This window comes from Polypterus senegalus, chromosome 10 (assembly GCF_016835505.1).
Source record: "Polypterus senegalus isolate Bchr_013 chromosome 10, ASM1683550v1, whole genome shotgun sequence".
NCBI classification, from domain to species: domain Eukaryota; kingdom Metazoa; phylum Chordata; class Cladistia; order Polypteriformes; family Polypteridae; genus Polypterus; species Polypterus senegalus.
In genome coordinates, this window is record NC_053163.1 from 75,108,959 (window position 1) to 75,136,808 (window position 27,850).

Consider the following 27,850-nt stretch of genomic DNA (forward strand, 5'->3'; position numbering starts at 1 on the left):
CACAAAGGGAGAACATGCAAACAGCATGCAGACCCTAGTGCTAATGAGGAGGAATGACAACTCTGTGCTACCACTCTGCCTATGGTAAAATATCTGAACTAAACTTGCTGAACTTGATAAAAACGGTATATATGCCTAGAATGTCTGCTCAGTTCTTTTCACTTGAATGTAAACTTTCGCTTGCTAGATCACCAAGCAACACGCGAGCATTATCAATCCCGCAGCAGTAGGCAAAATCTCTGCGAAATAACAATGTAATATGATGAAAGGATATAAACAATCATAGGTGTGACTTTTTCAGTCATTATTTTCTAGTTAATCATAGCACACAGACAGCAATTCACAATGGAGCATCAACATTAAATAATGCCAAGATGGTTGCCAATTACTTTCTTAGGGGAAATCCATGCCACATCCCTGAAGGGTTGCTGTGGTGGAAGATAAGTAGAGCAGAATAGTGAAATGTACATTTAGTCTCCCTCAAAACTAGCTGAATCTCACAAACATGTTTTTCTTTTTGCTTTTATCCTTCTTAAAACAACATTCAGAATATGTTTTGCAATGTATGTACAGATGTAGTTCAATACTTGATACAATTTTGGCTTGAAAAATGGATGCATTTGGTAGGTTTCAATGCTTTTTTCATGTTGGCTCCCATCATATTATTAATTATGCAGAACTGAACTTCATTACTCTGCATAAATTGGGTTACTTTGTGTTTGATTACTGAATGACACTGTAGAAAACAGGAATGGCTAATGATGTAGTCGTCAGTGCTTCTGCCTTATGAGTTTGAATCCCAGCACGGCACTGCCTGTGTGGAGTTTACACATTCATCCGTGTATCTATAAGGGATTTCCTCCATTATTCTAAAAAAACAGCACACTAGGTTATTTGGTGACTCTGCACCAGACAGATTATGGCTGTGTATATTAATGGACTAGCAACACATACAGAGTTGAATCAAGGACCTTGTGCATAACAATGCTAAACTAGTGTTGACTTCTCAAGACCCTGAACTAGATACGCAAGATAGAAAATGTTTGGTAAAGATGAATTTATCAAGATGTAAGGAACCTCAAACATATGGGTTCACACAGCAGGACCCCAGAAAATGAACCATGACTACAAGGTTAAAAAGTGATTCAAAAGCAGCAAATGTATTTTAATTACAAAGAAATGGTAAAGGAAAGAGATCCTAATATACGGTATAATTATAAAAATCATCATTATTCTTTTCACAAAATCCAAATGAGCAAATCACTGCCTGATAAAACTGGCATTTTAGCCAAAAAGCTTGAGGGGTTTCTAGTTTCTCAGCCTAGTTAACCAGAATATATTAATGCTTAACCCTGGGTACTTGGTGCATTGTGCCTATGCTACACAGAATGATCACAGCAAGCACAAATTCATGTAAATGAGATAAAGCAACTCACTGGAGTTACCAAGAATGAAAACAAATAAAGAAAACCTTCAACCTAAATAAAGAACTAATTAGACTAAGACAGGTTCTCTAATTAAGCCAAATGGGCCTTGAAAATACAACAGGCCCAAAAGCTGAATTATAGGAGAATATAATTAGTATTTTCCCCAAACATTCATTTGCCAGCATTAATGACGGAGTTTAAAATATCACCTCGGGTTTAAGGTGGCTAGAACCCAGAGGAAAGATTTCCTTATTACCAGCATTTCTTTAAATCAGCATGAGCAGTACATACTATTTCTTGAAAGTGAAATGCTGTTCACTAGTTGCAAATGAAAGGAAGGGCAAGCTGACTTAAATGTGTTCTCCTTTTTGAATCTCTGACAGAACTGAGAACAACAATTAAATTAAAACATTACAGGACTATATTTCAGAAATATTAACTTCTTTCATCTACAGTAACTTTAAAAAATCCATCAATCCATTCAAGCTTTGAGTTTCAATCGGTTTTGCAGAGAAAGACACACTGAGATCCAATAGTAAGCAAGTTCATTAAATGAATACAAGTACACATCAGCACAATGCAGAATTCAACACTGCAGGGCTGTCAGTTCATCTTACAGCAAAGAGACTGGCAACCAGTACATCTTTGGCCCATCAAAAGAAACTACTCACAAAAACTGAAAATCTCCCACAGCAGGAACTCAAGCTCTATTAGACAGCAGTACTAACTGCCTTGTCACCCTTGCACCCTCATCATATTATAAACATTTAGTCCATCTGGCTGTTTTATAAACTTCCTTTTTTTCCCTTCCCATCAAAATAAAGTAGAATCATGCAGTGGGCTGGAGGCAGCCCAGGACAGGGTCACATTTACAATATGTCAAAAAGTAGGCTCACCCCATTCATTTTTTTAACATTTGTGCACACATCAAAATATGACCATTTAAGCAGCATATATGGGTAAAGGTGATATAATAAAACCAATATACTGCCATATTTATATGTTACTAATTGAAATACCCAGTGTGCCTGGGAGGAAAATAAAGTGTTTTTTTTTTTTAATTGTTTGAAAAAAACAATAAACTGGGGTTTGCTTCCCAGGTCCTCCCTGCGTGGAGTTTGCATGTTCTCCCCGTGTCCTGCCCGGGGTTTGTTTCCTGCCTTGCTAGGATTGGTTATAACAGACCTATGTAACCCTGTAGTTAGGATATAGCAGCTTGGATAATGGATGGATGGATGGATAAACTCATTAATGTGCTTGCTTTGTGGTGTTGTATGTATGTTATCATCTAGTTGACGCTTGGAACCAGCCAACTCTATTTAATTTGAAAAGCAACAGGGAGCTCCCTAGTATATACTAACTGTGTAAGCCCGTGCTGTGAAAAGCATGGGATTCTAGAAAGTATTGAAATTGTCAGAACTACTCTGTGCATCTCTCTGCTATGAGGATTCATGTTGCCGAAGTGCTCACATAGTTTGTGCATTAACAGCTAAACGACTATCTTTCTTAGGAGGTTTCCTTTTGCCGGTGTACTGGCCTCGCTTGTGTATCCTCGGAGCTGGAGCCCTCACCCCGACTCTATGTCTCACTTCCAGGCCAGACAGACACAAACACTTCCATGTGTAGAACTCTATTTAATTTCAAAAGCAACAGGGGCGCGGTGGCGGTCAAACATAAAGAATGCTGGCAGTCGCCTCCAGTTCGCCCTCTGGTGGTCGTTCCAAGTGTCAACTGGATGATAACATGCATACAAAACCACAAGGTCACCCAAAAAAACCCCACCCCACCCATAAGTGTGTGGGTTACGGCTGATTTCACCCTACAGTATTTTTAGTCGACCAACGAGGAACATGTGTACCAAGTTTCATGACAATCGCTCCAGCCATTCAGATGTGATGCTGGAACATACATACACACGTTGACTTTTACTGTATATATATAGATAGTCCTTGTATAATTAAAAAAAAAAACAACAAATTTTGCATGTGGAAAAAGTAACTGCATCCCCACATTTATTAGTACATGAAATACCTAAAATTTGAAATGATTATTATAAATTACAAATGATTAGAACATCATTAGACAGGATCTTGGAGGACGGTGTCTTATTTAACCAAAAACATTTAGATTGGTGTGCTCTGTCATTACCAGGCCCAGATCGAAAGAGTTCTCAAAGGCCTTCAGAATGAAGGATATGAATACCTATGAATGTGGGAAAGGATTTAAAAAAAAAAACTCCAAACAACTGGAAGTTTAAGCATTCCATTGTCTGGAAGATCATCTACAAGTGGAGAAAATTTGAAATAGCTGCCACCTTGTCTAGACTAGGTTGCTCCAGCAAGGTCAGCCAAGGAGCAAAACACAAGAATCCCAGATTTTCATCACAGGACCTGCAGATAGCTCTTGCATCTGTTGATGCCAAAGTGCAAGAGTACACATTTAGAAAGAGGCTACTCAGGTTAGAAAAACATGGAAGAGGTGCCAAGAGAAGAAATCTTTGCTGCCCGTTAACGCCTACACAAAGACCAGGACTGCTGGAACATGCTCTGGATAGATGAGGCAAACGAGGCAAAGAGTACCAGAAGACAAGCTTGGTGAAAACCAAATGCAGCATTTAACCTGAAGCCTGATACCAACTGTAAAGCATGGTGGTGGAAATGTTACGGTTTGGGACTGTTTTTTTGCATTAGAGTCTGAGCAGCTCACCATCACAGAATCCACTACGAATTCTTCACTGTATCAGAATGTGATTGAGGATAACATAAGGCCATCTGTCAAAACTGGACCATGAAACATGACCATGTAAATCCACCAAGGAATGACTGTAACAGAAGAAATGGAAGGTTCTGGAATGGCCACGTCAAAGCTTGGATCTGAATCCCATCACGATGCTATGGGGGAGTTTGAAACTGGCTGTGCACACAAGACACCCCTCACATATTATACTACTAAAAGAATTCTACATGGAGGAGTGGGATAAACTTTCTCCCAGCTGATGTCAGAGACTGTTAGACAGTTAGAAGTGCCTATTTGATGCGTACATACCCTTTATCAAGACGTAAATAGCATATCTGTTAATTTTTCATTTAAAAAAAATTGCCGGAAATGAAATTTTATCTTTTCCTCCAGTCATATCTCCTTTATCTAAAGATATCAAGATTTAATCTTTGTTTAAACAATACTTTCACATACAGCAAGTCAAAAAAAAAAACATTTTATGGGGTGTACTTACTTTTTAACATGATTGTAATTGCAGGTGTAGTAACACATTTAACAGCAAAAATACATTTCCACTAAATATCATCTGTGTCTTCAAAGACCTGTCTGATAATAAGCTCTAGTAGTCTACTGAATAAAACAATTGTTTTGCTGCTGGAATACAATTTTTCATAAGAAGGACATGAAGAGCTAAACACACAAATTATACACGTAAAAATCTGGCTTTGCCATGGTCTGGGAAAGAAGTTAGGTTTGTAAACTATAAATAGCTGATTATATAAAAATCAACAAACAATTCATAAAAAACAACACAGGAAAAAAAGACTTTTAATCCCTTTACAAGAATTTAAGTCTACAATCCTTCATCAAGCTTATATTTGGGTTAAGTGGGTTTAGAAAAAGAGATGGATGGGCAAACAGACACTTTAGAAAAGTTTAACCTATTCCACCAATCAACAATACATTATCTAAAAACCTGCCGCTTTATTCTCCTCTGTATTGTGAGAATTACAGGCACGTTTTTCAAAAAACAAAAACATCACCAAAGCAATTACAATGCATTTAATGGAGTAAACATTCTTAATTAGAGATCACTGGAATATTTGCTGGTGCAAATAATGAAGATAAACTAGAGGCTGCATGTTACCTACAACAGCATTAAAAGGCAAAATTGCTGCTCACCAACATAGTTACGTTTCAGTTTGCACATAATTCATGAAAATTAATCAGTTGGAATCAACATATAGACTGTCACAGAGATGATATGAAAATACTTAAGTGATGTATGCTATGTTGTTTAAAATATATTGCATGCCATTATTTATTTGTGTGTTATATTTTAGAAAATAAATGAGTGAGTAGAAATTTGATGATTATAACACCAAGGTGTGTAGGAAAAAGTGATACAGAACCTCATCAAATACAAGGCACCATATTTCAACAAAAAATGACAAGATTTCAAAAACAGAAAAAAGAATTCTAAGAATGATGCGGATGGCAACACAGATGGACCAGCACCGTGACTGGGGTGGAGAGTCCCGGCTAGGAGGCCATAATGGATGGACAGTATAATGGAAGAAGCAGCCCGGCCACGATGGCTAAAGATTTCTGTCCCAACCGGGGCAGTGGGGATGTAGTGAATGAACTGGGACAGTTTATCCCTCAACACAAGAGGTGACAGTGCTTCTCTGTTTTACTCCCACTTTGGAAATATGCAGGGTATCATGGGACCTGTAGTTTCGAAGAGCAACCCTGTGAAAGTCCCTAGGTGCTACCAGAGAGTGCTACCGAAAGAAACACTCCCTATTTTAGAAGTACTCCCATGTCTTGTATAAAAGGAGTCACCTCACTTCCCTTTCAGGGAGTCAGGAGGTGGAAGACAAAATTCACCTGTAGGAGAGGAAGGAAAGGAAGGAAGAAAAAGAAGAAGTATGTGTGCTTGTGTGAATGCTTACAAAAATTACCTGTGTGAAGGTATTTGTCAAAATAAACTATTAGTTGAACCCAGGACTTGTGTACTTGTCACTATGTTTGTGGCTTGTGGGCTCAGTAGTACCCACTACAGATCATAATTACTTTCAACAGGTATATTCTTCCACTACTTCTATAGACACACATTAGTGAGTCACAACAGTCAGATAATTAAATAATAAATTAATTTATGGGGGCAGTTTCTGGCCTACTGTTATTTATCCAAAGACAGACAAATATGATCAACTCAAAGTGACCCATTACAGGATGTCAAATTTTAAAATAATTACTAAATAATAATTGAACACATGCTAAGAGACAAATGCAACAGCCTGTACCTCATTTGATTTCGGTAGTCCTGAAGGGGAATGTTATGAGTGCAGGTTTCTAAGGATCTGTAACCTAAGAAACTACGTTCAGATTTCCACATTTCCCTTCCCATTAATCAACTGAGAGTCATTCTCCAGGGACTGAACTTGCCTAGCATCCTCTCCCATGGTAGCACTTTCTTGACTTACCTTACCTGCTGTGCTTTGCTATTTCTATTTCCTATTAAATAAACTGTGATCACGCAACATTTACTGCTGGTGTTACTTTACTTGTTATTTATTTTTATTAATCGAGTGATTTCAAATTTACCACAGGTATATTTTTTTAGGGTATCACTAAGAATTATTTCAATTAGTCCATTAAATGATGCATTTCCAAGGTACTGTACAATTGTATGTAATACACTGGACAATGTGTTCTGGGACAAAATTCAATCAGACTCTCCCTTAAAGGCTTGTTGTTAATTTTGGAAATCCTAGGCTATGCATTTTGGTAGTCTTTGGAAATTAATATAATCAGGAAATGTGCCAGCACTACCTAGCGAAAATCCAACTTGAATTTGTACCATTTTAGTGAAGACACAGCACAAAGTTGTGAGATACACTTAAAACCATTTTAAAAAATGAGAGTTCCAGAAAACCCCTCAATAAAAAAAAAAAAATCATGGCAAAATATAGAATTCATATCCAACTTATCCAAATTGGCACATTACAAAATTTCACCAAGTAGTATACAATTTTCCATTAAGTATCAAAGAAAACCTACAACATATTCTAGGGATCGTTAGGTCTCTCATTCCTCTACTCAAGGCCATGGTCATGCATATCCCAACACCTGAAAAACAGCAGGTAAAAGCTTCCGTAATTACATAACAGTGCAATACATTAAAATATTACTGCACACTAATAAGAATGTGAGGAATCACCTCAGTTTTGGCAAAATGTACCTGGATGTGTATCAATGGTTAAAAAAACGTTTCACAGATGTGAGTCCAAAGTTAACCTGTGATGACATGGGATGAGTCAGAATTCTACAGTAAAGTACAGTAATGTCAGAAACCAGGGGTGCTTCCTGCATCATGATCTGGACAGCCTTCATTCCGCTGTGTTTCTGAACATTTGTAAAGAGAAAGTAGGGAAGTTTGCCGTTAATACAAAGCTTAAGTTCAGCCAAACATAACGCAAAGCACAGCAGTAAGAATACATAAGAATACCAGAAACAAAATTAATTTTGTATTTTGGAATGGCCTAGTCATACTCTAGACCTAAGCTTTATTGAGATATTAAGATGGGAACTAAAGGACCAGTAATTCCTTTAAAAAAAAAGAGGAAATGTCACTAAAGTAAAACAATCCTGTAAGGAAAGTTGGACACAAATTCCTCCACAGCAACTAATCAATACCTACAGGCAATGTTTGATATACAATAATAGTCAATAATAAGGTACAACCAGTTACTGAGTTCAAGAGCACAAAGCACTGGGTAACACATACATTCTTTAATAAATATCAAATAAATATAAAAATATTATGCTATTTAAACACCAAGGACCCTTTTTATTTATTAAATTGTGGTTGAAGACTCAAGGATATTCACCACAAAAAAACATAAAATACTGTATCATCAATCCAATACAGGCAAACATTTTATTATATAATTTATTGCTTTTTATATATAACAAAAGTCATCTCCAGATTGATGCTGGCTTGAGTTTTGAATGACTAAATGAATTGTACATGTTGTTCATGCCATAGACTAAAATGGGAAATTTAGCCACAAGCAGCAAAAGGAGAAATTAAATAAAATTATTGCTGACTTTTAAAGCATGCATGAGGATCAAACTGGAAAGTTTGGAGCCAGTAGCTAGCAGGACAAAATAAAAATAGACTAAACCAATGGGGCGCTATTAAACTTCCCTTTTTTTTTTTTTGTCACAACCCAATCTTGCCTTTTTTAGCGTTTTTGAGACCCATTCCATTTTTAATGACTGGGTGTATTGTCGGTGTGGAAGGGGAGACTCCCTTGAAGAATCGTGGCTGGTCGTCAGAGTGGCGGGCGCATCCTCCTTGGAGAATTGAGTACAATCATCAGAGCAGGGCCTTGTAGAATCATGGATGATGAATCGTTTCCTAAGTAATTCATTTTTTTGTTCAAGTGCACTATTCTTGCATGTTTTCTGTTCATTTTCTCTTCTTGCCGCATATGACCATGTTTTATAATAAATCACGGGGCAGGAACATTGCACACACCAATAAATCACACAGCACATGCACAACGCACCTGGAAACACAACATTTCCACAGTTTCAAAGTGGCTGTGCCTAAAGGAAATGATAATGTCGTCAAATTAATAAAAACATATGAAAAATAAAAATGACCAATATGATGAAACGACAAATAAAAAGAAAGAAAAATCAACAATGTATTCCTGTGGGACACTTGGTTTCCCCTTTAAAGAAGCCATAGAATGTAAAGTGAGGATGACTGCTGACAACTCTCTTATTGCTTCACTTGTTGCATGAGGCACACGTTTCATTATATGGGTAAGGACTACACGCTACATGTCTAGAAAAAATGGTTTTAAACACATGTATTGAAATGAAGGTCCGCTTAAGTTGCTGCAGTAGGTAGATTCCTCTAGAAGAAAGACGTACAAATTTTAAATTAAACAGAACTGCCAATCAGACTATGTGCATAGAAACATTCTTTTAACGTTATTATGTGTAAATTCATTACAAATTTACAACATATTCACAGTAAAGCCTGTAGAGCGTCTTTTTCTTTTTTTTAAGCTTACAGTAGCATTACTTTCAATTAGCAGTCTGTGAAAGGCTAGAGATACAGTCACAAGTCACAACACAAATCAATATAGATACTGGAAGTTCAATTAGCACAAAGCATTGGTAAGACAATCTCATTCTACCAGCGACATCAAATGTCGCACGCTTTTCAAAAACTTAACGGAGTTAAAATGAGGGTCTGTTGGTTAATAAGGATGTCTATGTTGGTTTGACTATGCTGGTTGATTTCAAATCAATACCGTACCAAATGCTATATGTCTATGACTCAGCAATGTAAATCAAAATCTTGAATAATAACTGAACTATGACTAAAAATTGCTTTTGCAAATTTTCTTGGCAAGGATATGTGCTTCTTCAATTAAACGGCAATTGCAATTAAGCTTCTTCTGTGCCTGATTGTCCTAGATATTTTATTTCAGGTTATATGAGTTTAATATGCAGCGTGTGTAATTAAATATACTAGAAGAGCAGACCTATCCTAAACTTTAAAGTCTTTAGAGAACACAGCAGACAGCTTTGATGTTACAGTTAAAAAGCTACGTGCATTAGTGAGTCTTTTACTTCCAACAGCTGTTGCAAGTGTCCTTTAAGGGCAGATAACACACTCCACTTAATGTAACATCAAGAAAAAAAGCTGCCACCAGAGGTCTGACTCCTAATGATCTAATCCATAAATTAAAAATGATTAATTTTAGATAAAGGAGGATCTATCTGAAATAAACCAGAAAAAAGCTCTTATAACAGAAATGCAACTGCTAATCACCTTGTAATGTGAAATCATCTTGTATTTCACATCCATTTCAGGGCAAGTTACCAGTTTGCTGGTTTAAAAAAAAGAAAAAAAAAAGAAGTAATCATTATACTAACTTGATGTTTAACAAGCATTCTAAAACTGAAAACCAAACTGTAAGCTGAATAACCTCTACTGTATGCTTTTTGTATTAATGAGTTGTGAAATAGCATGCATTTGTTTTAGGTGTCGGGTGGGCCAGAGGTCAGCACTGTTGGCTCACAGCAGATTCTGCATGTTCGCCGCATGTTGGCATAGAGTTTCAGTGGGTATCTCATTTCCAACCGATACACTAAATGGCAAGTTTAAATTGTCCTTAGAGAGAGAATTCAGATGTGTGCAAGACTGCCCTTAAATGGATTTTCTTCCTGTGCAAGTTTTGGTTCTTGTTGTGTGCCTGATGTTGCCCTGGTGGAAGCTAGTTTTATTCTCTGACTGTCTAATGTAAAGATTTTGTGTGAAAAATGAATGATGGGTAGATGGGCAGTTTGCATTGGGAAGTCTTTCTCCATTTTGTTAGCCGAAAAATAATAGTTATTATGTGAATCTGTATGTTGAGATGAACAATTAGCCCAGCAGTGTGAACGCTCACCTTTAATATTTGTTGCAAAACCTACTTATTAATAATGGATTGGGAAAGAATTAATAAATTCTTGTGTGAATGTGTGAATGAACATGACCCGAGATGGGCCTGTATCTAAAGGTGGTCTGGCAGCTGGCACCACCTCCTCTGGTTTCTGAAAGGAAATAAAAAATGACATTAAACGGTGTTGCAGTGAAAGCTAGCCTAAAATGTAGTGATTGTATTTTTTATTTTTTGAAGAAACAGACCATAAAACTGGAAAAAATAATTAAATGATACATCAGATATTAACAGGAACAACTGGCATCACTGGTACATCAGATTTTGTTTAAAAAAATAAGGACAGTATTTCCAGCAATTCAAAAAAATAACACAAAGGAAAAATTAGTAAAACTACCAATAGTCTGTCATTTTGTTTTTCTGTTGAAATGTTACAGTTTAAGTAGAAATCTGATGACAAAAAATGGGCTCTGTGTGAGTAATTGAGGTGTTTGTATAAATGTGTCCTGAGGTGCACTGTCAACCCTCCCAGGGTTAGGTACGGTCTTGTGCCCAATGGTGTCAGGACAGGCTCTGGAAGGATAACCGGAGGAGGAATAGGTCACACTACTGATTGTAACCCACCATTTAAGATTCGTAAATTGCATAATGTTTTTATTTTCATTTTACCTGTGACCAAAACATCTTCAGCCTCAATGATGTAACTATGAAGCTAGGGAAATAAGCCTTTTTTCATTCATCCATCCATCCATTATCCAACCCACTATATCCTAACTACAGGGTCGCGGGGGTCTTCTGGAGCCAATTCCGGCCCACACAGGGCACAAGGCAAAAAACAAACCCCAGGCAGGGCGCCAGCCCACCGCAGGGTGCACACACTCACAACACACACCAAGCACACACTAGGGACAATTTAGAATCGCCAGTGCACCTAACCTGCATGTCTTTGGACTGTGGGAGAAAACCCACGCAGACACGGGGAGAAACTCCACGCAGAGTGGACCCAGGAAGCGAACCCAGGTCTTCTAACTGCGAGGCAGCAGCACTACCCACTGCGCCACCGTGCTGCCCCGCCTTTTTTCATATTTAATAAATTATCTAATAATGGTAGAATTACAGGCAAAAAAATAAACACAGATTACTTGTTTTTTAGACACTCAAGCAATAAAAAAAGAAAAAGCTTGTACAAATGTAACCGAACACAAGCAGATACGAAGACCAGCTTTGACATAGCAAGCAGTATACTAAGAAGCAGAAAATGATAAATAGAATAAAAAAAAGCAAAGCTTATCCATAATAATGATGATACAGTACTGTTACTATTTCATTATGTAAGCAAAAAACTCAAAACGTACAATAAAAATAAAAAACTGTATATTTCCACAGGCAGACAGATATTGAAATACCTCCATTCATTCTCAGCCTTCTGTCAAAAGATTCAAATCCCAGGCTCCTGGCTGACCAGTATACATCATCCTGACACCTAATTATTGGTAACAATTGGGTCAGGCTGGCAACCCTTGACCTCAGCATATGACACCAGAGAGCCACTCTTGGAGCAGAATTTCAACAACACAAGCTGACTAATTATTTCATACGTGGCTGGAACCCTTTATTTCCAAAACATTTCTGACTTTTTTTTTTATAAAGAAGTACTTAGGATCATTTAAAATCCTACTGACATGCACAGTCAAAGAATGAAGGAAATGCTAATTCCACAGCGTAACATATGTGATACGATATTTCAAAAGATGTGTTCTTGCTTCTTGGGATGCAGCTGGCTTGCTCCTAAGCGGTTGGACAATATTAAAAAAAAAAAAAAATGCCCATCAAATGTAGCATTTGGATTTTTATTTATTAATGACTCTGAATTTGACATAAACAGTTTTATTAAATGCATTAAGATGGATCAGTGCTACCTCTGAACATTGCAGGGGTCATCTTGGGGAAAAAAGAAACGCCACAACCACATCTTATTTAAGGAGCAAATGGAACAAATAGCTGCTGATTGCATTGATCAGAAGCTTTTTTATAATAAGGTGCCTTACAAGTTGAGCTGCCATTACACGATGCATTAAATTATTCATTATAGATGTCAGAAGCAGAAATGTCTTACTTAAAAGACTTACTAACAGTAAAGATGATCAAAAAGGGTTAATTATAACATTGTCTAAGGGGGGATGGCGAGACCATTTTTAAAAAGACAGTAAATAACTTAAGTTGCCAACCTGATCAAGTGTCCACAAATTAGATTGTACAGCAGGGTACTCATCCTTAACAAGATGTAAAAAAAAAAGTATGGATGCTCTGGAGGAAACAGGAAATTGAGCAAATTGGGCACACAACAAATAAGGACGATAAAAAGACAAGCAAAATAAAATTAACCTCTCCCAAAATGAAATTCTTAAAATGAATTACAGAATACAAACAGAAAATGTCATTTCCCGAGCGCCTGCTCTATGATCATGCAATGAATGTGTATATTAAGCCTGGAAGGGACAAGCTATTTCAACTTACCGATTGTCTAAGTTTTTGCTCCAAGTGTAATGATAGATGAGAATTCATTCTCTTGTTTTACTGTCAGGACATACTGTGAGAATCCAGACATTTTTAACGAAACATCAGACAGGTTGTTCAGATCCTACTGGTTAGCTATGAGTTCCAAGGGCTATTTATCTACAGTATAGCTTGTTAGATGTGGGCTTTTCTTTTCATTGTTTAGTGTGTATGGTAGCTAAAAGTTACTTTTCCTATTATGCCCTTTGATGGACTGGCATCTCATCTAAGACTCTCTTGCCATGTGTTCCTAAATTGGATAAAGGAGGTTTGAGAATGTTGGATTGCATATGTTTTTATGAAACTATTTTAAGATTAATAGCGTACATTGCAGTTGTGCATCCCCTTGAATTAATAAGTTCATTTCACCTGCTTCTTGTGAATTAACATGTGATTCTTCTGCTTAAAAGACACTGGCAAGAACCACAGGAAAGAGACTCTTAGTTCCAAAGTATACGCCTTTAGGGAAGTAGTCACTGGTCCGGGAAACAAATGTCACATTCACACCACATGAGATACTTAGAAGCACTTGAAACAGACTAAAAACGCAGGCACTTCCCTAGCAATTGAGCACTGTAAAAGGGCCAGGAAATGTGATAGCCCTTGCATCAGTGCAAAAACATCTTGAAAAGATAATGCATTAATTTGTACTAATTTCCACAGCTTCCAAGATAATGTGCACTTTTTCTGTGTCTCAATAATAATAATAATACATTTTATGTATATAGTAATTCTACTAGTATGAGCAACACTACTGTCCTGTAGCCTTCATATCTTAAAGATGAGGATAGAGGGAAGGAAAACAAAGCATTCAGATAAAAGCATTGAAAATAAAGGGATAATGTGAAAACTATGCACAGGCAGTGACCTAGCCACCTATACACAAGTGAACAAAAGCAAAAATCCATATGCTCACTGTGCATTGATTAGCTTTAATATCAACTATGCGTTTTAGTTTTCTACTCGGGCAAAGCAGCACTTAGTGTTTTAACAATAGGAAGAAAGGCAAAAACTAAGCAAGAGTTATAACATGTCTGTTTTCTGATAATCCATACTACAACAGCAGTCACAAAGTCTTCAGGATATACAGTAATTTTGATATAATTTTAGGATATGTTATATCCAGGCTGATAGTTTTCATATAGTGTGTCTTGCTAATTCTGGCCACATTTAACAACCTTTACATCACCTAAGAATAAGACGTTGATGAGATAAAGGGGTCAGTTAGGGATTCTTAGAGCTATGGTAATGGAAATTATTTCAGTGTAGCAAAATGGGGAAGCATTTGACAATGATACAAACTCTGTGTTGAGTCATACCAAAACTCATTGAACTTCACTTGGAATAGAAAAACTGAAACCCATTTTTATAACATGTTTTCTCCCATTGTCTCATCACTGGTGCTGCACTAGGCAATGCCCGTTAGTAAAAGGCTCAGGAGCAGAACAAGGATACTCTGTAAGGTTTCATCTCCCATCTAGCCTGGATAGGTAAGCCTTGTCTGATAAGCCCAGCCTATTGTGTGGCAATCCTTGCCAAGTGAAATGGACAGAAACTATGCTAAGCATATTATGACAGTTTGTTTTCATTTTAGTTTGTACTTGTCTTCTTTTACTTAAAACCACTTCCAAATGTTAGGATTCAGCCATGCTGAATTCATTTACTTTTGTTTGCAGCACATTCTGCCTTCAATCCTAGCTCCTTTATATCTCTTGCCTCCAAGTCTCTCCACTTAATTCTCTGCCTTGCTCTCTACTGTTCTTCCTTCTACCAACAACTACTATTTTTTTCCCCAGTCGGGTCAACTTCCCTTACTGCAATTTGCTCAAACCAGCTGATTCCTATTTTCCACAAATTTCTCTGTAACACATTTGACCCAAAATCAGGTAGAAATGACATACTGTATATGGCAAATAGGGGTGCTATATACAGAGAATTGGGTTATATTGTATACTGGATTTAGTAAAAAAAATTCTGTTAGTTTGTAATAAGTTCCTAAGCTATCCCCAGGACAACATTTCAGGACACCAGGGAGAGTAGATATCCTATCTGGACTTCACCTATCTTTAATGTGTGGTAGAAATGGTGAATACATCTGGGGGAGCCTTGACCACACATTTCTAGGCTTTTCTATATCATCTGGGAGGTACTTCAGGACCAAAGCTTAAAAGTCCTTCCAGTCCACAGGGTGGTAAACTTTGAGTTAAAAGACAGAGTTGGATGAGAACCCAAAGGTAGAGAGAAAATGCTTTTTCTTCTGAAGGTGAGCAAGAAAAAGAAGATCATTCAGCGGGTAAGTGGACCAGCAACTCTATGGAGTAGACGGCCTTTATTTTCCTAAGCAGGCTCTGAGGCTTACCTCTGTGTTCGTTTACCTTCTGTGTGTTTCTTTTATCCCCGCTAAAATTATTTCTTCTGTTTGAATAAAATCTCTTGTTAATTCAATCTGAACTATTGCATTCTTGTTTGGATTTAGACGACAGCTTGTGAGTGTCCCCTTACAATCCACCTTATATTTACATAAATATACACTTCTACATACAGTACATGCAGATAAATGCAGACACCATTCAAACAGTTTATATATGTAAATAATACCAAGGTAACAAATGATACATCAAAAGAGGTGTTTTTATTTTACAATAAAACAAGAAGGGAAGTGTTCAATTAAAACAGAAAAAAGCAAAAGCTCCCTGGACTTTCCTATTACAGGATAGCCACTCTCTGTGAGGTTGTGATGGGATACGTGGCATCACAAAGGTATGATGGCTCATCCACTTTATCTTTTCCAGGTAACACACCATATCACTCACATGCCTCCTGTCTGTTTTTCTCTCTTACTCTTACTCTTTATTTTCACTCTTTTACGCTATCTCTAGTCTCAGCCCCCTTCACTACTTAAGAGTTCTGTCCTGCCACCTGTTGCATAGCAGGTGTAATGGCCTCTACACAGACGTTCATGTCTTCATTCTCTCTCTCTTGCTCCCTTTCTCTTCTTTCTGCTGCCACCAGCATCTGAGGACAATGCATTTCCTTCTAAGGCATAATTCTCTCCTCTTCTGATAACTTTTTAGAATTCACCTCTAGGGCACATGGACTACCACACACTAGCAGTTCTCATCATACGTTATAGATCCATTGTTTTACTGTAAAGATAAAACTGTAGTCCTTGACCTACTTAAGACAGAACTAGAACTAGCTTTACCCAGTAGTGAGGGTCCAAGGTGCATGGAAAGTGCCATACAGAACAGAGAATATGCAAAATAAATTATTTTAAAATCAGAGCAAATAAATTGGCACAAAAAAATACACAAGGTAATTTAGCATACAATAAAACTCATTGGGTGTTTATAATAGCAACTAGGCATCACAGCATAAGTCTATAAAGGGAACATAACTGTGCAACAAACTTTGGCACATTCAACCAAGTACTGGGCAACAGTTCCTCCAATAAGGCAGAAATTTATTTAGGGCATGGAGCAGGCCATCTCATATATAATGCTTACAAAATTTAAAGGAACACTTTGTAATCAGAGAATAGCATGAAGTCAATGAAACTCCTGGGATAATGATCTGGTCAGTTAAGTAGCAGAGAGGGTTGTTAACCAGTTTCAACTGGTTTGGTGTTAATGAAATTAACCAAAGGTGCACTAGAGGGGCAACAATGAGATGACCCACAAAACAGGAATGGTTTAACAGGTGGAGTCCACTGACATTTTTCCCTCCTCATCTTTTCTGACTGTTTTTTTCACCAGTTTTGCATTTGGCTGCGGTCAGTGTCACTACTGGTAGCATGAGGCGATACCTGGACCCTACAGAGGTTGCACAGGTAGTCCAACTTCTCCAGGATGGGACATCAATACATTTCATTGCCAGAAGGTTTGCTGTGTCTCCCAGCACAGTCTCAAGGGCATGGAGGAGATTCCAGTAGACAGGCAGCTAATCTAGGGGAGCTGGACGGGGCCATAGAACGTCCTTAACCATTAGCAGGGTCGGTATCTACTCCTTTGGGCAAGGAGGAACAGGATGAGCAATGCCAGAGCCCTACAAAATGACCTCCTGCAGGCCACTGGTGTGAATGTCTCCGACCAAACAATCAGAAACAGACTTCATGAGGCTGGCCTGCGGACCTGACATCCTTTAGTGGGCCCTGTGCTCACAGCCCGGCACCATGGAGCTCAACTTGCATTTGCCAAAGAATACCAGAATTGTCAGATCCACCACTTTTGCTTTTTTGCCCTTTGCTTTTCACAGATGAGAGCAGATTCACCCTGAGCACATGTGACAGATGTAAAAGGGTCTGGGGAAGCCGTGGAGAACATTATGCTGCCTGTAACATCGTTCACAGCATGACCGGTTTGGTGGTGGGTCAGTGATGGTCAGGGGAGGCATATCCATGGAGGGTGTGATATCCCGTGTTGTGGGTAGTGGCCCCAGCCTACACTCTGGACATCTGATAGTTTATGAACTGAACAGGATCAGTGGAGAGATGAGACACAGACAAAAATTGATGGGTGAATGGTGCAAGTTTATTTACAAGAGTGCTGTACAACCAAAATGCAGTAGTGTGGGCTTTGAGACGCAGTCCTTCAGCACTGAAACTTCTTCAGAAAAAAAATAAAAACAAAAAAAAGGAAAAATATGGTGAATTTAAAAAAAACAGTGCACACCTACAAAAACTATACACACACTCCAATAATGAAGGTTGTCTTTTTTTTTTTATCTCTGGCTCAAGAAGCTCCTCTAACAGGAAAGAAAAAAAATGCACAAGAACAAAAGCAACTGTGTGTATATACAAAATCAATTGCACCAAACCCAAAATCAAAATTATCCCAGCACCAAATAAGTATATATACCTTCACCAAAATCACCACTAGGAGATATATAAGAATATTTACAAAGCCGCCAAAATCACAACTGCTACTCCAATAGCTCAGCAGTGCTTACTCCTACCTCACCTTTAGGTCCACTGACGATTCCTGTTGGCCGGTAACTCCAGCCAATCTAGCACCCCGTCTACCTCACTCACCTATCTAGGTAGATGCTAGCACATTCACGTCACGCGCCGTGACACGCCCCCAGCAACTATGTATTTAAAATTGAACCCCTGTCATCACACGTGTAAGCATTAACCATCTGCCAGATGTGTGCGGGTCTCGCATTACCACAGAGGGACGCACTGTCTTGGTGGTGGGTCAGTGATGGTCAGGGGAGGCATATCCATGGAGAAACATACAGACCTATACAGGCTAGACAATGGCACCTTGACTGCCATTAGGTATCGGGAAATCCTTGGACCCACTGTCAGACCCTATGCTGGTGCAGTGGGTCCTAGATTCCTCCTGGTGCACGAAAATGCCTGGCCTCATGTGTCGAGAGTATGCAGGCAGTTCCTGGAGGATGATACAATTGACTGGCCCCATGCTCACCTGACCTAAATCCAATAGAACACCTCTGGGACATTATGTTTCGGTCCATCCAACGCCACCAGGTTCCACCTCAGACTGTCCAGGAGCTCAGTAATGCCCTGGTCCAGATCTGGAAGGAGATCGCCCAGGACACCATCCATCGTCTCATTAGGAGCACACCCTGACGTTGTCAAGAATGCATACAAGCACATGGGGGCCATACAAACTACTGAGTACAACTTTGAGTTGCTGCAATGAAATTTCGAAAAAAAATGGACTAGCCTGCCGCATCAATTTTTCACTTTGATTTTCGAGGTGTCTTTGAATTCATCCCTCTGTAGGTTGATAATTTTCATTTCCCCCAAATGATGTGGCATCCTTTCATTCCTAACAGATTACCCAGTCCATATCAGTAGAGATATCCAGCATGATTTTTTTTACCATTGAGATCTGATGCATTTTCAAAGTGTTCCTTTAATTTTTTTGAGCAGTTTATATGTTAGTAAAGAGAAGAGAGGGGGCTAATCACACAGGCATCCCAATGTGGCATGGGTGACCGGGCACCAGACAGACTCATTATGACAAAACTTGAAAAGCAGAAGACATGAATGGCCGCCATATAAAAGTGATTCCCACACTGTGACCTCAAACTACTCTGGTGATGTGAAATTCAAAAATTTTACCTACATTTTAGAATTGTCCAGAACTTTTCAAGTGAAAACTGGTATTCACTCCTTTGTCCGTGGACCTGTACATTACTAAAAATACTTCACACACATCTCTAAAGATGCAGGAAAACATTTAATTAGCTACTGGGATGTTGCATAACCCATTGCACCTTCTGTAGTGCTGTCTCTCAATGTGTCCCATATCTACAAGCACTGAAGCTAGTAGTATCATTTAGCGAGTGTAAAACCAAAATTTAAATAATGTTATATAGCTACACAGAGTTAACATTCTTCATCTTAAGGTGGCATTCTGTTTGTTACATGTCACTGCATTTAATGTGGTGAAAACACTTTTGCCTTTCATCCTCCAATCTTTACCAGGTACAAATATTGTGGCAAATAATAAGGGGTAGAGAAGTAATTTTTAAAAACGTAGTTAGTCATTAGCCTATAGCAACTAAACCAACCAGGTGGCTTTGACAGTAAGCATCAATTTGTAAATTACAACAAAATAATACAATACTGGTCTAATAAATGTAGAGAAAAAATGTTTGTTCTGACAAAATTCCAGTCATATAATGCACACATTTTATTATCCCTCACACTTATGCTAATGTAACAGGGCTATGGTTGGCATTGTTCCCTCTAGTTACTGTAGAAACACTCAGTGTGTAAAGTATTAAAAAAAACACAACAACAACAAGAATCCTAGCCAGTCAAGTCAGTCACTTCAACTTCAGCTTAGCTGTATTAATACTGATAAGCTAACTGATTCTCGCTTACCATTATATCAGCTATGCAAGAGGCTGATGTCAAACTAAGCCAGGTGGCAAATAGCTCACCAGTATGACAACAAACGATGATAATGCATAGCTGTAAAATCAAAATAAAATGCACTGGTTGTCTACCAGGTGCTATTTTAATCAGGCCTGGTAGGAGAATGCACATTACATGTCATCTTCCCAAAATACAGTAACCTGTACAGTAATTCAACAATAGAATCTAGGGACACAGGGGACCTTAAGTAGCTTGTATAATTTCTGGTGCTGATTATCGCCATCATCCCATTTCCATATTCAAATGCACAAAATATATTTCAATACTTTGGGCTGCCCTTTTGAAGTCAATTGTGTGTATCTGGCAAACACTGCAATCTAATCACTGTCACACTTTACTGAGCTGCTCTGCTAAGTTTGTTTCCAAGTAAACTGATCAACTACTTTTGGGTGCAACTATTTTTATTCTCCCCTAGTGCACATACTCATATCTACATTGATTTTAAATTGATATACTGCCTTCCATCCACATCCAAAACATGTACATATTAGGACTATTTTTCACTGTAAATTGGCCCTGTACTAGAGAAAGGAGGTCTGTATGTACCCTCTGATGGATGGGTTCTGCATCCAAGTTTGTTTTTTTCAGTACCTGACTATAGCTTCTCAAGACGTTATAATGGAAAAAAGCAATTTCTATAATGTAACATAAAGCTCTCAAACCCACTTAACAATAGACAATCTAAAATAAACTCTATAGTTTCAAATTATAAACATATTCACATGTACAAAACACAGTTTATCAATGCCAGCTTTATTAGCACACATTATAAACAAACATAAAATAATCTAATAGTCTTATTGCAAAGGTTGATGTTATAAAAGTAATGGATTTGAAAAAGAAAGCAGATGTGTCCTTTTAGGTTTTGTAGTTTAGAAACAGAATTAGTAGTGACTTTGCCACAAATTGAATCAAGAAAAAAAAAAAGTTAAACAATACGGGCACATTTCTTCACAGGCGTAAAGAGAACAAACATCAGAGATGCCTCGGCTGGCATTTAGCAACAGAAGGTAGTTTGTGAGACATCTGCAACAGTGTGTGAGTGGCCTATCTACTTATGTGTTGTACATAAATGAAACAATAAGTACTGGAACATAAACGTACTCTGTCAGATCCAATATATAGAAAGGTCTTGATGGCTAAAACAGTTAAAAAAAAAAAAAAAGTGTGTCTGTGTGACATTACTATCTTGTGCATCAAGAATATGGTATTTAAAACTGACTATTTTAAGTATTACAAAAGATATATTCATTTAGCAGGGCCACAACATTAAAGTTCCATTTGCAATCAACATCAGGCTTTTCAAACAATTCTATAAAATATAAAGAGACATCACTAGCAGCAAATGCACACATTCATGTTTAAGCTCGGAGTATAACTTTCCAGATCAAGAATAAAAGGCGTTTTTCCTACATCCAAAAATGTTATGCTTTGAAAGTCAACATTTATTATGGGACTAACTGAAGGTTTGCTGAATATTCATAATTACAAATCGCCTCCTAATATTAATTAATTAACCAAAACATGCATTAACTACTGCCAATATCTAGCCAATTCCTGAAAAATCACAGCCCAGTGTGTGTGTTGTAAAAATCCCGTACCAGGGCAGAAGCCAGTAACATATTTATTTTTGCAAGGGCATTTCAAAAGGAATTTGTTTTGGCCCCACTGGCTCTATGAGCAACATCAATAACTCTCATTTATAGAGTAAGGAATTTCAGCACTCCCCATCTTCCTACCTGCTGCCAAACCCAGCAAAATGTGGTCTTCAGGGAATAGAAAGAGAAATAAAAATAAAAAGCAACTGTGTTACATCCCAAAAGTCCAATTAGCAACTAGACAATCAAATTCATACAACCGTAGTTGATGGAAATGTATTAATCAATAGGCAGCAGAGAAAGGTCAATTACCCAGTGTTGAATTACAGCTAACTACAGCAAATCTCCATGTAGGTGCATGAATAAGAAGTACAGATTAATGAACTAGGGCCAAAAAAACCTGGAATGCTTCAAACATAATATTTAACCAAAATATAACAAAATAAAATATATTTGGCTCCAAATACACACAAATCCAAGAACACTTTCAAAACTCCAGCAATATTTGCCATAATTTGTCAAATCTATGAAGTCCACTCCATAAGTGCACAAAGTTACCACTGCAACAACGAACTGCATGAAATTAGTTAAGAACATACTGACTTCATGCTGCCCAGGAAATTCTGACTCCATAAAGACTGAAAAAATGGAAAAGGAAAAAAGGCACACTTGACAAAGTGCATTTTAAAGAAACTGAAAGAATTAAGCCTGAAAAACGCACAGCATTAAAACACATGCATTTCTCCATAAGTACTTAAGTATGTCAAAGGACCCAAACAAGTACCCACTGAGCAAGTGAGCCCATTTCTGCACCAATACATCATTCTGTCTTCCAAATTTTCTTGCCCAGAGTTTCTTTGCCAGGTAAAAGAAAAACACCAGGATCAAAAGCACAAGAGAGAAGAGGAATGTTGCGCATTCGACAGAGACAACTTGCATATGCAATCTCATTATATTTCTTTTACAAGTGTCTACTTGATAATTTCAAATAGTAGCCATTTGGATATTATCTTAATATGAGCTGAAAAACAGCCTTTGCTTTTTTTTTTTATTTTTCTCTTACTATTCCCAGTTTTGTTTCCTCCCTTTCGTTCATTCATTCATCTTTCCTGCCTCATATAAGCACGCTGAGATGACAAGAAGCAAGCATGCAACAATATTAGAGCAAAATAAATGAGTAATTTAAGGTAACAACTTCACCCATACCAGTGTACTGCACAAGGAACATTGTCCAAAGTTCTGATGACAAAAGCCAGGCTTCCTTTGCCTTAAATTCCCCAGGAATGACAGCGTAACGTTAGCTATCGAAACACCTCAGCTCTGCTACAATGCCTGTGTTTCTGCTCAGCTCTACACAGCAGACTAAAGCTACAGTGGGCAGGACAAGCAGAGGAGGATCCTTTTTAGCTAATACCAGTGCGTATACAGACAGAGGTAGAGAGAGAGAGAGAGAGAGAGGCAGGCGGGCAGGCAGGCAGGCACACACACACAGACGCGCGGACACATAAGGATACACACAAAAGACCGGCAATGCAAACTGCAAGCACCTCCAGGGCAGGAGGGCTGCAATTGGTTCCTGTGATCCAGGGTGGCATATGTCACTGTCCGTCTTTACAAAACGACTTGCTTCGTTCTGTTCTGTTTGGGAGGGTTGAGAGGTTAGCAGTAAATAGAGTGGAGGAGGCTTAAATGGAAGGCAGGTGGAAAAGTAATTAGCATGATGTTTAGCTGCAAATCTGTATAGGACTTTATACTTCAGTGCCTGAAGATGTGTCATGCAGTTGATAAATCAGAATTTCATCATTTGCATGCCTGCAAGGGGGTCGTTTTCAATGCAACATTTCTTAGTGGAAAAATCCTTTCAGCAACAAGACACAGACGCACACACACATGCACGCACACAAAGCCCAATTACAGGGTGATGAAAGAAAACCCTTTTGTATTGATTGAAAGGGCCTTCACTGACAAGCAATTGCTTACCAGCTGTTATTATCATAAATTGTATGAAAGTACCATTTATAACATTTATAAACAACACGCATTTATCACAGATAGTGATGCTAATTTGCAGAAATACAGAGCAGACAAATTAGGCTAGAAAGAACAAATGCAGTGTTTTGTTGTACATGTCTTGTCTGGTAATAAGCAAAGAAAGGATCTTTTTTTCGTTAATTACTACAAAATTAAGTTTTACCAACCAAAGAGAGATGATGTGGCTACACAAAAACAATCTGTAAGCGCTGCTAAACAAAGAGGGCAGTAAAACATAATGATAGAACAGGTGACTGCCAGTAGCTTGCAGCTGCAGGCTATTGTCTTAACCTGACTGGCTCTTGATGTAATTGGGGTTATCAGAATGATCGAGGCAACTTTCACATTGGAAACGATCCCCACCCAGAATATCAGCCTTATAGAGAAATAAGTAATTTCTCGGTGGATGCATAGCATCTTCTGCAGAATCACAGGAATACAATAAGACAGCAGTGAACATGCTTGATAAAATGCAGTGACATGACATGGAATAAAATCAGGTGATTATCTCATTCTTCTCCTTCTTGGAATACTACCCAATTAATTCCTTTAAAAGTATCTGAAAACCTGCTGGAGAAATGCAACTTTTGGCCCAACAATGATCTCTGAAGTTTCTTAATAATTGAAAGAGAAGCCAAGCAAAATGGCACCTTTTATTGGCTAACTAAAAAGATTACAATATGCAAGCTTTCAAGGCAACTCAGGTCCCTTCTTCAGACAAGATGTAATCTAATAATTCAGACAAGTCAACAGCTTGACTATCCAATTCTGTACCTAAAATTATAATCTCGTCATTCCAATTTGTGGGCCTTGTATAAACTTTCAAGATGGTAAACATCACCTTATGTTGCTGGTATTTACCTTCTGCAGCTAGGGGACGGTATGTGAATTATGGTACCTTTTTTTTGCAGACTATGCCCTGCTCAATTTCCCCGTAGTCAGTGGTGCTGATAAAAATACTTTTTGAGCTCTGCTCTTATTATGTCTGTGCATGATAGTTTTTTTAACTAAAGCCAAAGGTATAAGCATCTTTTCTTTTAGCTTTTGGGAGAAAATAATTAATTCAAAAGATTCACCTTCAGCATTTGAGAGGTTTAGAATTAGCCCGTCGAGTGTAACTATTACCAGTATGTACATTTATTCACACACAGAGGGGTTAATGGAAAGCTAATTTCCTCTAAACATTATTGTTAATTTAACTGTTTACTATGCTTTTATTGTTTTAATTGAGATAGGAATGATTTGAGCTGTTAAGAGGTGACAGCTGTGTAGCTCTGCTTTTCCGTCTAGTGGCAACACCGAGTTATGTGTAGGAGGTGATTCAAGCAGAAGCCTATCTTTGGCATATGGTCTTTGAGGCAGTTAACAGACATTAGTGTTATGAATGCAAGTAGAGGTAAGGGCACAGAGACTGTTGTTACTGCCCTAAAAAAAATATTAGCGGCTAGAGTGCTCAAGGCAATACAAGATGGGAAGCCTCTTTATCTTCGTTGTCAGTACTGATATGTGTGCTATTGCTTTAAAATTTATTTCCTTGTAGTTAGAGCAGATAAAACAAGTCATCAAATAAAACAGGAATAAATGCTTTTTCATAAAAAAAGAAAAATCAGGAATTCATAATGAATATAACATGGCATCCTCAAGCCTACTTTTGTTGGAGGCTGAAGCCACAAGGTGCAAGCCTGAATTCAACCTCACACATATAACCAAACCTTATAAAGAGCCAAACTGGAATTACCAATCAACTGAAAATGCACCTCTTTGAGATGTGGGGTATTTTTTTCAAAGGAATCAATTGTGTACTTAGAAACTTCTGCTACAGAAAAAATGTGTCTGTTACTACATTCTGAAAATTCTAACCAAACAAAGCTTGTGCTGCTCTATTATTTACACAACTGTTTTTATGTTGGATGAAACAGAAAAAATCTGCTTAATCACTTAAGCCATGGCACAGTGTAATTGATAAAAAAAAAACGATGGTGGGTTATTATTTTCGTCTGTGCCACAAACACACAACAACAAAGAAATTCAGCCCTCCACAAAATATGTTGGACTTTGTGTCAGCTCAAAGAACTACAAATGTGCTCACGTTAATTCCAGTTAAAAGAGCTTAACAAGTTGAATTAGTTTTTTTCAATATACTCTACCAACTCACTGTAACACCCCTCAGGGGCGCTGCTAAACACCTTAAACCAGTCGTCCCCAAAGTTCAGTCCTGAGGGTCACATATGACTGTGGGTTTTTGCTCCAACCAGCTGCACCATCTTTACTTTTAACTGATCTCATTATCTAGTGAGCTGTCCTTTTTTTCTTATTCAAAGAAATTTTGAAATATTTGAATTTTTGCCTATAACTTCATACGTCTTTACATTTCTTTTTAATTCACAATTTTTTATAGAGTTTACTCGCTTATTTGTATCCATATTCTAACAACAGTGAATGCTAAGGGGAAGCAGTCACTTCAGTGCCATATTCACTTTGTCTCATTTGTCTGCTCATTTATAAGAAATACTTCTTAATGAACAAACAAGTCACATTAGCAGTAAAGTCACAAGAAATGTGAAGTGATTGCTTCCCTTTAATAAGCAAGGCTATTTGTACCTGGGCCTTCATCTTTTACTGCCAATAATTAGCATTTATATACAATTAAGCAAACTTCAGGGGTAATTTAAAAAGAAAATGATAAAAGAATCAGGATTTAATGCTAAGGCAAAGAATACAAATATGAGATATTATATATATATATATATATATATATATATATATATATATATATATATATATACACAGTGGTGTGAAAAACTATTTGCCCCCTTCCTGATTTCTTATTCTTTTGCATGTTTGTCACACAAAATGTTTCTGATCATCAAACACATTTAACCATTAGTCAAATATAACACAAGTAAACACAAAATGCAGTTTTTAAATGATGGTTTTTATTATTTAGGGAGAAAAAAAAAACCAAACCTACATGGCCCTGTGTGAAAAAGTAATTGCCCCCTGAACCTAATAACTGGTTGGGCCACCCTTAGCAGCAATAACTGCAATCAAGCGTTTGCGATAACTTGCAAGGAGTCTTTTACAGTGCTCTGGAGGAATTTTGGCCCACTCATCTTTGCAGAATTGTTCTAATTCAGCTTTATTTGAGGGTTTTCTAGCATGAACCGCCTTTTTAAGGGCATGCCATAGCATCTCAATTGAATTCAGGTCAGGACTTTGACTAGGCCACTCCAAAGTCTTCATTTTGTTTTTTTCAGCCATTCAGAGGTGGATTTGCTGGTGTGTTTTGGGTCATTGTCCTGTTGCAGCACCCAAAATCGCTTCAGCTTCAGTTGACGAACAGATGGCCGGACATTCTCCTTCAGGATTTTTTGGTAGACAGTAAAATTCATGGTTCCATCTATCACAGCAAGCCTTCCAGGTCCTGAAGCAGCAAAACAACCCCAGACCATCACACTACCACCACCATATTTTACCGTTGGTATGATGTTCTTTTCTGAAATGCTGTGTTCCTTTTCGCCAGATGTAGCGGACATTTGCCTTCCAAAAGTTCAACTTTTGTCTCATCAGTCCACAAGGCATTTTCCCAAAAGTCTTAGCAATCATTGAGATGTTTCTTAGCAAAATTGAGACAAGCCCTAATGTTCTTTTTGCTTAACAGTGGTTTTCGTCTTAGAAATCTGCCATGCAGGCCGTTTTTGCCCAGTCTCTTTCTTATGGTGGAGTCGTGAACACTGACCTTAATTGAGGTAAGTGAGGCCTGCAGTTCTTTAGACGTTGTCCTGGGGTCTTTTGTGACCTCTCGGATGAGTCGTCTCTGCACTCTTGGGGTAATTTTGGTGGCCGGCCACTCCTGGGAAGGTTCACCACTGTTCCATGTTTTTGCCATTTGTGGATAATGGCTCTCACTGTGGTTCGCTGGAGTCCCAAAGCTTTAGAAATGGCTTTATAACCTTTACCAGACTGATAGATCTCAATTACTTCTGTTCTCATTTGTTCCTGAATTTCTTTGGAGCTTGGCATGATGTCTAGCTTTTGAGGTGCTTTTGGTCTACTTCTCTGTGTCAGGCAGCTCCTATTTAAGTGATTTCTTGATTGAAACAGGTGTGGCAGTAATCAGGCCTGGGGGTGGCT

General features: G+C 38.0%; 1 protein-coding gene across 6 annotated transcripts in view; it reads right to left on the reverse strand.

The window, feature by feature from the left end:
- enox2 (ecto-NOX disulfide-thiol exchanger 2) overlaps positions 1-27,850 on the reverse strand; it is a 918,217-nt gene that overhangs the window by 549,909 nt on the left and 340,458 nt on the right. The window contains exon 1 of one of the 6 annotated variants that reach the window (XM_039765985.1): positions 22,892-23,039. The exons of the other annotated variants lie outside the window; for them this stretch is intronic. Coding sequence (XP_039621919.1) covers positions 22,892-22,913 — 22 coding nt within the window. The 5' untranslated portion in view covers positions 22,914-23,039. Of the gene's footprint in view, positions 1-22,891; positions 23,040-27,850 lie in introns of those variants that run through there. 6 annotated transcript variants of the gene reach the window in all.